Consider the following 17,200-nt stretch of genomic DNA (forward strand, 5'->3'; position numbering starts at 1 on the left):
AGTACTTAGATATCATGGTCGCTATTGACCACGGCATCTAAGTTGTTAAACAGCCGGGACCAGCGTTATCTCATCATGTTTAGTTTGCCAGAGCGGGATCCACTTTTTTTAGAAGCTCCTTGCTGTAGTGGGGATTGTCCAGATGATACTATGCTTTTAACCCCTCCCGCCCACCATGTTATAGTAAGTGACTAAAAGCCATCTTAGCGGTGTAATGGTCAGGATCAGAGATAGCTCTGATACTGGCCATTTGATCTCTTAGATGCTGAAGTCAATAGCGACTGCAACACCTAAATTGCTTGACAGAGGAAGAAGACTTCCTATTACTCCATCGGTGCCTCCTTGATGCGATCCGAGCTGATACGTTGCCATGTCAGCCAGGAGCCTAGCAAAGCATATACTATACACTAGGGCCAGGTTATGTAACAGAACATATATTATTGGTTAAATCCATAATTTCAGAAATAAATGCTATCTAGCAGCATACAGACTCAGTGGTTAGAACAGAGGACAACATCTGCATGGAGTTTGTATGTTCTCCCCAAGTTTGCATGGATTTCCACCAGTTTCCTCCCACACTCCAAAAAACAAACTGATAGGTTAATTTGGAATGTAGATTGTGAGCCCCAATGGGCACAGGGACCGATGTGAGTGATGACAATCTCTGTACAGCGCTGCGGAATATGTTGGTGCTACATAAATTAATTAAATAAATAAAAAGCTATTCATTGCATTTGTGATAGTTTTAGATAACTTTTAGAGTTGAATAAACACAAACATATTTTATTCTTATTTTCTTTTCAGGTGGCTTGTACAGAACGATATAGAAGAGATAGAAAACTATGCTTTCAACAGCACAAATTTACATGAACTGTGAGTTTATTAAAAAATTGCTTGTTCCAGGTGCGGATCTAGGACAGAAATCTAGGGGGACACGCTTGTGTTAGCACAACACACAAAAAAAAAAAACATTTACACAGTCAGGGACAGATGTACACTTATTCTTTCAGTCATGCACAAGTTTACTCTACCACTACTATACAAAGGCCAATATAACTAATAATACTGCCATACAATGACCATATAGTTGTCAGATACCAGTTTAGGCGGTCTGCAGAGTATTATCTCGATGCAGATGGTAAAAGAGAATACAGCACTGATCTAAAGCCGTCAAAGGCAGAATACATAGCATTTGGATCCAGTGACTCACATGAGACGTCTTCTTTCATTCACTTTCCTTTTCTTCTCCATCTGGCACAGACCGCCATGACAACTTCTGATGACTGCAGAGTTTGCTTCCCATACATTTTTTGGCTCCTTCCTTTTGCTGACCATTCCCATCCTCTCTAACAACAAAAACTCCCCATCCCGCTGTTACCACCAATACTGTGCCTGCGGTTTACTTACATTGCTACTCAATGCCCCCAAATACTATACTGCCAAAATAATAGTGCCTGAGGTCCCAAACACCACACTGCTAATATAATATTCCCTGGGTCCCATAGCAAACTTTTGAATGCACCCGCTTCCTCCAGACCATTTACAAGCCTGTGATAGTTAGGATGAGAGAACTCTTCCCGGCCAGAAAACAAAAAACACAACTTCTGTAAATGTGCAAAACCTAACATGACCTGATAATTGATTATTATCTTACTACAATTAGGCTACATTTACACGAGCGTGTCCGATTTATGTGCGTAAAAAAACAGCATATTTCGTACATTTCAAGTCCGTGTGTCATCAGTGTGCGTTGCGTATGGCATCAATGTGCTTTTTGTGTGACATGTATTTTTCACATCCATGCAAGCACTTCTTTATATATTTTTTAATTCTCTGCATTTCCTTACCAACTGATGCATGCAACACGGACAGCACACGGATGTTGTCTGTATGCTGTCCATGGTTTTCACCATAGACTTCAATGGGTGACTAGGTGCGCAAAAATGCACCAATATAGGACATGCAGTGAGTTTCATGCAACGGACACTCGCTGTGTGAAAACTCACGCATGTCTGAATAGAAGCTTTGAAATAAATGGGTCTGTGTGCTGTCCGTTACTTCAACGGACAGCACATGGAAGAGTATTATGCTTCACTGAATGAGCCCTTAGAGTTGTAGTTTCGCAAAACAGGTATAACAATTCTTGTGAAACTACAACACCCAGCATGACCTGATGAATAATTAGAGCATCCTGGGAGTTATAGTTTCACAAACAATGGTATCACACACTATTGGCCATATAAGTAGAATATGCAGGGGGAGCATAGGAGGCAGTAAACCCCAGACCCAGACCAGACCCCAAAATGTATTCACAACCCAGACTAGACCCTTAAATAAATTGATACCTAAAGACCAGACTCTCAAATTAATCCAGACATCAGACCAGCCCCCTAAAAATATTTAGACCTCAGACCAGACCCAAAATTAATTTAGACACCAGATCACAAAATAAGGTCATACCTCAAACCAGACCCCAACATTAATCCCGAGACCAAACCTCAAAATGAATTCATACTCCTGACCGGACCGCAGAATGTAGACGCTAGACTCCAAAATCCAGACCCTAATCCAGAGCAAACAAAGACTAATGTATTCAAAAACAGACCAGACCCGTCTATTTACTTACCGCTCCTCACTCCTGGGTATTCTTTAGGTCTGAGCGACACCACACAATCATCAGTGTAGTATGAGTGGGAGCGGGGATGTTTATCGGCCCACATTGCCCCCTTTACCTTAAATTCGCCTTCGGCTTGTTTTCCTCTTATACTGTTATTAATTTCTTTATTTTTTCCTATTAGAGACCTGAGCGGCAATCAAAGACTAACTACATTACCAGATCTTGTTTTCCATGGAGCCACTGGACCTGAAGTATTGTAAGTTAGATCTCTCTTTGATGAGGTTTAAATTAAATTTCTGAAATCTTACGTTTTGTCTACAGCTCAGATCTATGAGAAAGAACAAATCAATACTTGAGCTGTAGAAGTTTAGTTTGTAATTCTGAGTTGTGCATATACTAACACAAAACTCCTCACATCACAGCATAAGACTAATACACTCCATTATGATATTTGCAAATATAAATGAGAGATATTAGCGGTCTCCCATAGGTATTTTAAGTTGGTTGATATAGAGCAGGGGTCTCAAACCCGGCCAGATAAATGGGCCGAACATAGAAAAAATATTGAAGTTAATGGGCTGCATTACTTTCAAATTTGATACAATACAAATTTTTATAAATTAATTAGTTATTTGAACTGCTATAGCAATACTACACTACTATAACAATACTACATTACTATAACAATACTACATTACTATAATAATACTACATTACTATAACAATACTACATTACTATAACAACACTACATTACTATAATAATACTACATTACTATAACAATACTACATTACTATAATAATACTACATTACTATAACAATACTACATTACTATAACAACACTACATTACTATAACAATACTACATTACTATAACAATACTACATTACTATAACAATACTACATTACTATAATAATACTACATTACTATAACAATACTACATTACTATAATAATCATACATTACTATAATAACAATACTACATTACTATAACAATACTACATTACTATAATAATACTACATTACTATAACAATACTATATTACTATAATAATGCTACATTACTATAAAACTGCTACATTACTATAATACTACATTACTATAACAATACTATATTACTACAACAATGCTACATTACTATAACAATACTACATTACTATAACAATACTACATTACAATAACAATACCACATTACTATAATAATACTACATTACTATAATACTATTTTACTATAATAATGCTACATTACTATAACAATACTACACTACTATAATAATACAGTACTATAATAATACTACATTACTATAACAATACTACATTACTATAACAATACTACATTACTATAATAATACTACATTACTATAACAATACTACATTACTATAATACTACATTACTATAACAATACTACATTACTATAACAATCATACATTACTATAATAACAATACTACATTACTATAACAATACTACATTACTATAATAATACTACATTACTATAACAATACTATATTACTATAATAATGCTACATTACTATAAAACTGCTACATTACTATAATACTACATTACTATAACAATACTACATTACTATAATACTACATTACTATAACAATACTACATTACTATAACAATCATACATTACTATAATAACAATACTACATTACTATAACAATACTACATTACTATAATAATACTACATTACTATAACAATACTATATTACTATAATAATGCTACATTACTATAAAACTGCTACATTACTATAATACTACATTACTATAACAATACTATATTACTATAACAATACTACCTTACTAGAATAATACTACATTACTATAACAATACTATATTACTATAACAATACTACATTACTATAATAATACTACATTACTATAACAATACTATATTACTATAATACTACATTACTATAACAATACTACATTACTATAACAATACAAAATTACTATAATAATACTACATTACTATAACACTACTACATTACTATAATAATACTACATTACTATAACGCTACTACATTACTATAACAATACAAAATTACTATAATAATACTACATTACTATAACTATACTACATTACTTTAATAATACTACATTACTAAAACAATACTACATTACTATAACAGTACTACATTACTATAATAATACTACATTACTATAACACTACTATACTACTATAACAATACTGCATTACTGTAATAATACTACATTATTATATTAATAATACTTTACTATAATACTACAACATTACTATAACGATACTACATTACTATAACACTACTACATTACTATAACAATACTACATTACTATAACAATCATACATTACTATAATAACACTACATTACTATAACACTACTACATTACTATAACAATACTACATTACTATAACAATATTATATTACTATAATAATGCTACATTACTATAAAACTACTATGTTAGTATAATACTACATTACTATAACAATACTGCATTACTATAATAATACTACATTACTATAACAATACTGCATTACTATAATAATACTACATTACTATAACAATACAACATTACTACAATAATACTACATTACTATAACACTACTACATTACTATAACGATACTACTGTACATTACTTTAATAATACTACATAACTAAAACAATACTACATTACTATAATAATGCTACATTACTATAATAATACTAAATTACTATAACAGTACTACATTACTATAACAATATTACATTACTGTAACACTACTACATTACTATAACAATTCTACATTACTATAATAATACTACATTACAATAATAATACTACATTACTATAATAATACTACATTACAATAATAATACTACATTACTATAATAATACCGCTAGGTTTAAACTTACCGGAAATTTGCACGTTTTACATGCTTATTTTAACAATCCAATTTTCCAGTTTAAGGACATGACCAGACGTGGCGGAGTTCTCCATACACTGTCCGCATCAATGCCGCACAGAATCTGCGTTGCAGATTCTGTTGGGGCTCTGCCTAAAATGGGCATTAACCCCTTCCCGACATCCGCCGTATATATACAGCGCACGCCGGGTGGGGGAATATGGAGCGGGCTCACCGGCTGAGTCCGCTCCATAGAGCGAGTGTGTCGGCTGTGTGTTACAGCCAACACTTCCGGGTTACGAGCGGGATCGCGCTTTAGCGCGATCCCGCTTGTTTAACCCGTTAAGTGCCGCGTTCAATAGAGATCGCGGCATTTAAATTACTAAAAACAGGGGGGCGACCCCTGTAACGTCTCAACGGCCCCCCCGCGGCGAGATCGGGGGGAGCCGTTGGTTCACACGGCTGCCTGGGGGTCTGACGAAGTCCCCCAGGTCCGCCATCTTGGTACTCCTATGAAGCTCTGCCTCCGGCAGGGCTTCATAGGAGACTGTCAGAATCACGATATACTGCAATACATTAGTATTGCAGTATATCGTGCAAGCGATCTAACGATCGCTGGTTGAAGTCCCCTAGGAGGACTAATAAAAAATGTAAAAATGAGTTAAATAAAGTTGTTTTTTTTGTGTAAAAAAAAATAAAATATTAAAAGTTCAAAAAAACCCCCTTTTCCCATTTTCCCCCTAGAGCATAGTAAAAAATGTAATAAATAAACATAATTGGTATCGCCGCGTCCGTAAAAGTCTGAACTATCACAATATATCATTATTTAACCCGCACGGTGAATGCCGTAAAAAACAAAAATTGTAAACCCCAGAATCTCTATTTTTTGTTCACCTAATTTCCCACAAAAAATGAAATAAAAAGTGATCAAACCGTCACATTTACACCAAAATGGTATTATTAAAAACAACAGCTTATCCTGCAAAAAATAAGCCCTTACACCACTTAATCGATGGAAAAATAAAGACGTTACGGCTCTCGAAATTTGGCAAAACAAAATAAATTTTATTTTTTACACTTAGGTTTTTACTTGTAAAAGTAGTAAAATATAGAAAAACCTACACATATTTGGTATCGGCGTAATTGTATTGACCCATAGAATAAAATGAATATGTTGTTTTAATTGTACAGTGAATTCCGTAAAAATGGCGCGCAAAAAACTATGGCGGAATCGCTGTTTTTTTCATTTTCTACCCCACAAATAATTTTTTGCCCATTTCCTAGTACATTATACGGCAAAATAAATGGTGCTACGAAAAACTACAACTTGTCCCGCAAAAATCAAGCCCTCATAGTACTATATCGACGGAAAAATAAAGGCGTTATGGCCTTTGGAAGGTGGGGAGGGAAAAACTAAAATGAAAATCTAACAAAAAAGAGCTGCAGCGTGAAAGGGTTAAATTGATGCGGACTAGCCACTGCGTATTGAGGTGAAAGTACTTCCCTTCTCTCTATCAGTGCAGGATAGGGAGAAGGGACAGCCCTTTCCCTTGTAAAAGTAAAAGAAATTCATACTTACCCGGCCGTTGTCTTGGTGACGCGTCCCTCTCTTGACATCCAGCCTGACCTCCCTGGATGATGCAGCAGTCCATGTGACCGCTGCAGCCTGCGATTGGCCTGTGATTGGCTGCAGCCGTCACTTGGACTGAAACGTCATCCCAGGAGGCCGGACTGGAGGCAGAAGCAGGGAGTTCTCGGTAAGTAGGAACTTCTATTTTTTTTACAGGTTGATGTAATTTATGATCGGAAGTCACTGTCCAGGGTGCTGAAACAATTACTGCCGATCGTTTAACTCTTTCAGCACCCTGGACAGTGACTATTTACTGACGTTGCCTAGCAACGCTCCCGTAATTACGGGTGCACACACGTATTCACCCGTAATTACGGGAGCCCCATTGACTTCCTCAGTCTGGCTGTAGACCTAGAAATACATTGGTCCAGCCAGAATGAAGAACTATCATGTTCGTAAAACCAATACATTACGCAGCACACATAACATCTGCGGACTTCATTGCGGAATTTTGACTCTCCATTGAAGTCAATGGAGAAATTCCGCCATGAGTCCGCAACAAGTCCGCTACACGTCCGCAACAGCCAGTGTATGCTGCGGACACCAAATTCCGCACCGCAGCCTATGCTCCGCAGCAGAATTGTCCGCAACGTGTAAACGAACCTAACTAAAAAGCTGGGGAAAGCAATGGAGAAACATGTACGCTGCGGATTTCCGCAGCGGACTGTCTGCAGCGGAATTCCAGAGCAATTCCGCCACGTCTGGTCATGCCCTAAGTGTCTGCTCAGTTGGCAGTCACAAGAATGTCAATATTGGGCAGCCCCTTTTTAGATAGTGCCACAGTGCCCTCTGTAGATAATGCCACAGTGCCCTCTGCAGATAATGCCACAGTGCCCTCTGTAGATGATGCCACAGTGCCCTCTGTAGATGATGCCACAGTGCCCTCTGTAGATGATGCCACAGTGCCCCCTGTAGATGATGCCACAGTGCCCTCTGTAGATAATGCCACAGTGCCCTCTGTAGATAATGTCACAGTGCCCTCTGTAGATAATGCCACAGTGCCCTCTGTAGATATTGCCACAGTGCCCTCTGTAGATAGTGCCACAACCCCCAGATGGTGATAATGTTACAGTGCCCACCGTAGATAATGCCATATTGCTCTCTATAAATATTGCCACAGTGCCCCCTGCAGATTGTGCCACAATACCCTCTTTGTAGGTAGTGAATCAAAGCCCCCCTCATAGGTACTGCCACACAGCCCCCCTACCAGGTAGTGCCACACAGTCCCCCTCCCAGGTAGATGAAAGCAAGAAAAGATAGCACGATCAAAATAGTGCACACCCAATTTATTGGGTGTGTGCTATTTTGATCGTGCTATCTTTTCTTGCTTTCATCAATTTAGTCGTTTTGCACGTTCTGAAACACCTCTGTTATATACATATATTGTGGTGCCCGTACTTTGCTGCTTCTCGTATAAACACCTCCCAGATAGTGCCACACAGCCCCCCTCCCAAGCAGTGCCACACAGCCCTCTCCCAGGTAGTGCCACACAGACTCCTACCCTGGTAGTGCCACACAGACCCCTCCCTCATAGTGTCACACAGCCCCCCTCCCTGGTAGTGCTACACAGTCCACCTCTCTGGCAGTGCCATTCAGCCCTCCTCCCTGGTATTTCCACACAGCCCCACTCCTTGGTAGTGCCACACAGCCTCTCCCTGGTAGTGCGACAAAGCCCCTTCCCTGTATGTAGAGCCTTTGATTCTACCTCTAGAGTGGAGTCCCCAGCCAGAGCATTGCCGACGCTCTGGCCGGGGATTCCTCTCCAGGAGGCTCCACTAACTTTACTGTTCATATATGGATAGTGACGTCAGGGACTTCTCCAGGAGCGGAATCCCCTGCCAGAGTATCGGCAAAGCTCTGGTCAGGGATTCCGCTCCAGGAGAAGCCCCTCACATCACTGTCCATATATGAACAGTCACATCAGGGGCTCCCTCTAGGAGTGGAATCCCCGGCCAGAGCATCAGCAATGCTGTAACCAGGGATTCCGCTTCAGGAGGAGCCCCTGACGTCACTACCCATATATGGACAGTGACATCAGGGGCTGCTCTAGGAGTGAAATCCTGGGCCAGAGCATCGGCAACGCTCTGTCTGGGAACTCCACTCCTAGAGGGAGCCCCAAAGGCGCACTATACAGAGAAGGAGGCTGGGTGGCACTACCAGGGACGGGGCTGTGTGGCACTACCAGGGAGCAGGGACTCGCTCCTAGACAGGGGATCCCTCTATGAGCGTAATCTCTGGCAAGAGCGTCAGCAACGCTCTGGCCGGGGATTCCACTCTTATAGGAACCATGATGGCTGCGTCAGCAACCAGCAGCCGCGTGGGCCCCCCCAAGGTTTGCCGGGTGCTGACGCTGGACCTGCGGCTATGCACAGCAGGGGGACGGCTCTATCTACAGGGGTGTGTGCGGCATTTTCTACAGGGGTGTCTGCTCTCTGCTGTCCCGAGGATGTCTCGGGAGCTAAGGTGCACCGCGGGTCTAAGATGGCAGCCTTAGGGGCTGCGTGTTTGGGACCCTTGATATAGAGTATCCATGCTTACTATAGGACATAGCTGTCCATACCACAGTGGTAATCTAATTCAGCAATACAAAATGTACGTGTTTTACTTTTTCATTTGTTTCTTTCCTTTTACCTACTATTCGTTATCATAGCTCATCTCTTGTATGCCCCTGGGTCCCAGTTTTTATATAGATGGAGCGAAATCCAACCAAACATATCACTAAGATCTTATAAGCAATGGGACTTTGTTTCTCTTATAACTTTTTTTTGGGGTGAATTTGCTTATTAGAAACCCTGCATCAAATGTGTAAAAATTAAAGAACTTCTTCCAATTTTTTAAAGGAATACTAAATGTAGAGCATACACATTTTTCTATCCACATTAATTCATTCTCTAATATCCTCTTTATCCTCTCCTCCCTTTTGATGCTATCTTGCCTCATACTACAATCAAAACCTACTTCTCCCACTCCTTAGTTCTCTCAGTCTGTCTGTGAGGCAACTGGCTGAAGCAGGAGCCCTACCCCAACTGCTGTGTCTGCTTTAGGAGTCAGGCAGGCGTACTAATGCCCCCCACCTCTTCAATAAAGTACCTTTTCTAGCCATGTTCAGGTCAAAAATTGAAGAAATCAGAAAAAAACATAACACCTGTGTTTCCTGCAAGATTTCTACAAAAAAATCCAAACTGAGAAACACTGTTGGCAAGTTTTGTGTAACCCCACAGACTTTAATGGAATAATGGAGAGAGCAGCGTATATTTGCATATTCTCTACCTGTGTGCGCCTTGCTGATCTCATGATATCCTGTGGACATATCATAAATGTCATAAAGTGAGGACTTTCCAATTACATGTTTGAAAAAAAGGGCCTCCTCCATCCCGACAATTCCCACTGTCCTAAGCTCCGCTGCATGTAAAAGTTGCAGCAATGCTCAAGTCCCTCCACTCTCACTTTCTGTGCAATGTATGGGACACTTGTACACTGCACAGAAGGGGCGTCCCAGCTGCTGTCGTGTCATATACTGTATGGGTGTTCCATTCATGACACAGACAGAGAGAGAGGGGGGCTGTGTACAGACTAGAGCACTGTGGTAATTTTTACAAACAGCGGCACACAGGTCAGTGGACGCCATTAAGAGGAAGGAGATTTTTTTATATATAAACATGTAATTGGAAAGCCCTCTTTATCTTCATGAAGAATGAGGGATCTCAAACAATGACAGCTTGCAGAGATTTAAATTGATAGATAAATTGGTATATGAGCAAATACACATTTCTGTCCATCCCCCAAAAAATCCAAGAATGTTCTGGAAATGTTTAAAATAAAACAAAATGAGAGAACCTTGGTATTCAGGAGGGCAGTTTCAATAATTTTGTATATACTACAGAGTCAGAAGAAGTAATGTACTTCCGTATGGTGCTCTATGCATGCCGTATTTTGCAGACACTTCACCTGGTGTTCTGTCTGTCTGAGATATTCTCTGCAATCTGGCGTTTCATAGAATATGACCTTTTTTTTGTCGGATTCATACAGAATCTGAAAAAAAAAAAAATGAATTAGAAGGTATATTCATTAGGAGGTACAGTAAAGAACTATACACTTCTATGCATGCTGTACTACATTTGTATTGCTTTACTGTAGCAACAGGTTTCCAGTTCACAAGTGCAGTGGTTCGTCTTCCAATTCATCACCTACAAATTGTCCCTACAGGATTTCCAACATGGAAAAAATAGAAAGTCGCAGACCGTTAATATGCAATTCAACTAAACGTAGTTTATAAAGCATATGGTTTTTCTCTGATGTGTGTGTATATATATATATATATATATATATATATATATATATATATATATATATATATATATACAGTGAAGGAAATAAGTATTTGATCCCTTGCTGATTTTGTAAGTTTGCCCACTGTCAAAGACATGAACAGTCTAGAATTTTTAGGCTAGGTTAATTTTACCAGTGAGAGATAGATTATATAAAAAAAAGAAAAGAAAATCACATTGTCAAAATTATATATATTTATTTGCATTGTGCACAGAGAAATAAGTATTTGATCCCTTTGGCAAACAAGACTTAACACTTGGTGGCAAAACCCTTGTTGGCAAGCACAGCAGTCAGATGTTTTTTGTAGTTGATGATGAGGTTTGCACACATGTTAGATGGAATTTTGGCCCACTCCTCTTTGCAGATCATCTGTAAATTATTAAGATTTCGAGGCTGTCGCTTGGCAACTCGGATCTTCAGCTCCCTCCATAAGTTTTCGATGGGATTAAGGTCTGGAGACTGGCTAGGCCACTCCATGACCTTAATGTGCTTCTTTTTGAGCCACTCCTTTGTTGCCTTGGCTGTATGTTTCGGGTCATTGTCGTGCTGGAAGACCCAGCCACGAGCCATTTTTAATGTCCTGGTGGAGGGAAGGAGGTTGTCACTCAGGATTTGACGGTACATGGCTCCATCCATTCTCCCATTGATGCGGTGAAGTTGTCCTGTGCCCTTAGCAGAGAAACACCCCCAAAACATAATGTTGCCACCTCCATGCTTGACAGTGGGGACGGTGTTCTTTGGGTCATAGGCAGCATTTCTCTTCCTCCAAACACGGCGAGTTGAGTTAATGCCAAAGAGCTCAATTTTAGTCTCATCTGACCACAGCACCTTCTCCCAATCACTCTCAGAATCATCCAGATGTTCATTTGCAAACTTCAGATGGGCCTGTACATGTGCCTTCTTGAGCAGGAGGACCTTGCGGGCACTGCAGGATTTTAATCCATTACGGCGTAATATTTTACCAATGGTTTTCTTGGTGACTGTGGTCCCAGCTGCCTTGAGATCATTAACAAGTTCCCCCCATGTAGTTTTCGGCTGAGCTCTCACCTTCCTCAGGATCAAGGATACCCCACGAGGTGAGATTTTGCATGGAGCCCCAGATCGATGTCGATTGACAGTCATTTTGTATGTCTTCTACTTTCTTACTATTGCACCAACAGTTGTCTCCTTCTCACCCAGCGTCTTACTTATGGTTTTGTAGCCCATTCCAGCCTTGTGCAGGTCTATGATCTTGTCCCTGACATCCTTAGAAAGCTCTTTGGTCTTGCCCATGTTGTAGAGGTTAGAGTCAGACTGATTAATTGAGTCTGTGGACAGGAGTCTTTTATACAAGTGACCATTTAAGACAGCTGTCTTTAATGCAGGCACCAAGTTGATTTGGAGCGTGTAACTGGTCTGGAGGAGGCTGAACTCTTAATGTAGGGGATCAAATACTTATTTCTCTGTGCACAATGCAAATAAATATATAGAATTTTGACAATGTGATTTTCTGTTTTTTTTTTAATATAATCTATCTCTCACTGGTAAAATTAACCTAGCCTAAAAATTCTAGACTGTTCATGTCTTTGACAGTGGGCAAACTTACAAAATCAGCAAGGGATCAAATACTTATTTCCTTCACTGTATATATATATATATACATATCGATAGATAGATAGATAGATAGATAGATAGATAGATAGATAGATAGATAGATAGATAGATAGATAGATAGATAGATAGATAGATAGATAGATAGATAGATAGATAGATAGATAGATAGAAGCATAGAACACAGTAACGGCACCAGGACTTCAGGGTAGATGAAAGCGGGGTGGATTTATTCACCTCAACACAGCAACGTTTCGGTTCAACAGAAACCTTTCTCAAGCTATATATATATATATATATACATACATATATATATATATATACATATATATATATATATATATATATATATATATATATATATATATATATATATATATATCTTCAATGTTTAAAAGCAAAACTGAAAATAATGAAGCGGAACCAAGTAACAAAATAAAATTAGAATGGATCAGTAATTTGAGAGGGAACAGCATGAAATATTATTAAAACAAGAGATCATGGCTGGCCTTAGATATGTTCGACCAGTGCGGCCGCACAGGGCGCCAGCCGCCACACTGCAAGAGGGGCGCCAGCGACTGTGTTTATCCCCACCCCGTTGCAACTGCCAGTCGCCTTTCCACCCAGGCGCTTCTTCACTTAGTTGCCGTCGCTACCGCTGTAGCAGACATAGCGGCTGCGAGCGGTGACACTGCTGCTGCGGCTGCTATAGTGGTAGCGACGGCACTATGGCAGAGCAGGGAGGTATCTCCCTGCTCTGCTGTCTACTAGCGCCACTGTAGCTCCCTGAAGGAGCGGAATCCCCTTGTGGCCGGGGATTCCGCTCCTGGAGCGCTGCTTGATGTCTCTGTCCATATATGGACAATGACATCAGGGGAAACTCCTGAAGCGGAATCCCCGGTCACAGCGTTGCAGACTCTATGACCGGGGATTCCACTCCAGAAGAAGCCAATGACGTCATGGACACAGACGACAGGAGCTTCTCCTGGAGTGGAATCGACGGTCATAGCATCTGCAACGCTGTGGACGGGGATTCCATATATGGACAGAGGCATTAAGCAGCGCTCCAGGAGCGGAATCCCCGGCCACACGGGGATTTCGCTCCTTCAGGGAGCTACAGTGGCGCTAGTAGACAGCAGAGCAGGGAGATACCTCCCTGCTCTGCTATAGTGCCCCCCTGTGGATAGCAACCCTCCCTTCCAGTATAGATAGCACCACCGTAGCTCCCTGAAGGAGCGGAATCCCCGTGTGGCCGGGGATTCCGCTCCTGGAGCGCTGCTTGATGCCTCTGTCCATATATGGACAGTGACATCAGGGGGCTGTGGGGCACTACCAACCAGGGGGCTGTGCGGCACTAACAACCAGGGGGCTGTGCGGCACTACCAACCAGGGGGCTGTGCGGCACTACCAAGCAGGAGGCTGTGCGGCACTCCCTACAGGGGGCTGTGTGGCGCACTCTACAGGGGGCTGTGTGGCGCTATCTACAAGGGGGCTGTGTGGCGCTATCTACAAGGGGGCTGTGTGGCGCTATCTACAAGGGGGCTGTGTGGCACTATCTACAAGGGGGCTGTGGGCTGTGTGGCACTCCCTACCAGGGGTCTTTGCGACAGTTCCTACCAGGGGTCTTTGCAACACTTCCTACCAGGGGGCTGTGCGGCACTCCCTACAGGGGGCTGTGTGGCGCACTCTACAGGGGGCTGTGTGGCGCTATCTACAAGGGGGCTGCATGGTGCTATCTACAAGGGGGCTGTGTGGCCGACCCTGCAAGAGATTATAAATTTTTATTCAAATTCTACCTTATGTTTCGTGGTTTTTTTTTACTCCAGCTGAGGAGAAATTCCCCGTTAAGAAAAGCATAATTAAAATTAATGCAAAAGCAAAATATTAAGATTTACAATTTTTCGGCGTGTTTTTGTCTGCCATACAACAAAACATACAAAAAGAAAATCAGGTTTTCATGTCTTTGAAGCTTGACAAGAACAAGTCACTTGTGCTCAACTGTTAGATGTTCTCAGCATATGTCAACACATAACAAGCAAATTAGATCATAGATAAAGATCTTTTGATGTTATCCTTTCTTTATGAAGTATGAAAAATAATTGTAGTATATTTTAAAAAAAATTGTTTCAAATTTGCAAGAAAAGATACATTTTTCTCCATTTACTGGTAAATTGTTACTGTTTCTCTCACTTCATGCCCTCAGGCTAGGGCTTCATGACAACATTTGGTCGCCCATGAGTTGCAATAAAAGCCCTGTATTTGCATGCAAAAAAATCACGGGCAACAGGGTTGTAATAATGTCGACATTTTATCACAACTCTCAGGTGACTAAATGTCGCAGTGGACAGTGGGGGTAAAATATTTTGTAGGGGGAAGTCAAAAAGCATATGGAACTCATTTGCTCATAAACATACATATGTACTGATGTAGCCGCCTTTATCTTGACATTTAACGCATTAAATAGACAGTGTCAAGAAACTTTAACTTGACTTTTTTAATTGCTTTTCAATGTTTTTTGTTGTGTGATATCACACTGCAGCACGTTGTCAGTCAAGATAAAGATGGCTACATCTGTACTTAGCAAGAATAGTGCCATGGATATGACCATGTGAAATCTCTCGGCCAATCATTTGAGAGGTATCACATAAATAGACAGATGAAAAAATGTAGAAAGGTCATATACGAAGAGCAGCATCAGTGGTATAGCTGTAATAATACCCAGAGGTAAACAGAACAACCCATCTCAAACCAACAGTGTCCCATACTCAAGATCCCCATGAAATGCAAAGCATGACTGACTGGTGTTCAATAGTGGACATTAATTATAATGTTAATCAACATCAAATATAATAATAGAATGTAAATAATAAATAAGACACCAATTTAAAGAAAATTAAAAGAGAACTAAATACTAAGTGAACCGCACTTTACAATTTACATATTGAATAAGACCTGTTCACATCAGCTTTGCTTTCCATTGAGGGGTTTCGTCTTAGCATTCCGTCAGGCGAACCCCTCAACAGAAAGGCAAACGTAAACCTCAGCTTCCATTTGCATCACCTTTTATCTCAATAGTCACGGAAACTTTGCTAATGGTTTCCATTTGTCACCGTTGTGACAGGGTTCCGTTGTTTTTGACAGAATCATCAGCACAGTCGACTGCGCTATTGATTCCGTCAAAAACAACAGAACCCTTTCACAACGGTGACAAACAAAAAGCATTAGCAAAGTTTCCGTCACCATTGAGATCAATGGTGATGCAAATGGAAGCTGAGATTCCCGTTTGCCTTTCCGTCGAGGGGTTCCCCCGACAGAAAGCTTTGACGGAACCCCTTAACGGAAAGCAACGCTGATGTGAACACAGCCTTAGTCTACATAAAAAGATCAGTAACTTTTTAAAGAAATTATATGTTGTGTTTGGTCCTAAAATATAGCCTATATTATAGCCCAGAGCTGCAGTCACTATTCTGCCGCTTGCTTCTGGAAACATTCACCAAGCTTTTAAATAGACATGCCCCTAAAAGCTTAGATGACTTCCGATACTACAGTGAAATAGGGCATCCATTCATTATTCTACAGTGCTTGGTGTAAAGACGGTACTACCCGGAATACAAATCACCAGAGCTTAGCTTTGTTCAGAATCTGAATAAGAAGGGAATGGCAGGAGATTTTAGCTCTGGTTTCCGAAGAATTCGGAATGGAGCCCTGGGCTTTAACTGAAAACCAGTACAAGATTAGACGTGTAATGTTATGGATTTACAAAGTAACTTATTTTTTTTAATAGATATAAACCGTAATTATATTTGAGGCCTGCTAATAGTTACCTTGATATCTAGCGTGTTATCTAAGTTCTACAGTATTTGGCTAGATCTTTTTCGAGCTGGTAGTGACTGCAGCTAGGTGAGGATTGGAGTTTGATTAAGTGCTACATTTCGTTAATTTATAGATTTGAGAATTGATTTTCTAGGTTTGAGATTTACAGTCCATTTGATTTGCAGCGTGAATCAATTCAGAAGAGAATTTGTACATATGCATTCATATAGATGAGATAGGGGAATCGATTTAAATAAACAATTTACAAAATTATAAACTCTCATATAGATATTGTATGGTATCCAACAGAACTCTGCAGTTTGATTACCCTTTATTTTTGTAATCTTTTTT

At 40.1% G+C, this 17,200-nt stretch overlaps 1 protein-coding gene across 4 annotated transcripts in view; it reads left to right on the plus strand.

The window, feature by feature from the left end:
- FSHR (follicle stimulating hormone receptor) overlaps positions 1-17,200 on the plus strand; it is a 136,809-nt gene that overhangs the window by 106,530 nt on the left and 13,079 nt on the right. For all 4 annotated transcript variants that reach the window (XM_075863185.1, XM_075863186.1, XM_075863187.1 and 1 more), the window contains 2 exons: positions 805-873; positions 2,799-2,873. In XM_075863185.1, the coding sequence (XP_075719300.1) occupies positions 805-873; positions 2,799-2,873 (144 nt within the window). The remainder of the gene's footprint in view (positions 1-804; positions 874-2,798; positions 2,874-17,200) is intronic.

Source organism: Rhinoderma darwinii, chromosome 4, assembly GCF_050947455.1.
Source record: "Rhinoderma darwinii isolate aRhiDar2 chromosome 4, aRhiDar2.hap1, whole genome shotgun sequence".
Lineage (NCBI taxonomy): Eukaryota > Metazoa > Chordata > Amphibia > Anura > Rhinodermatidae > Rhinoderma > Rhinoderma darwinii.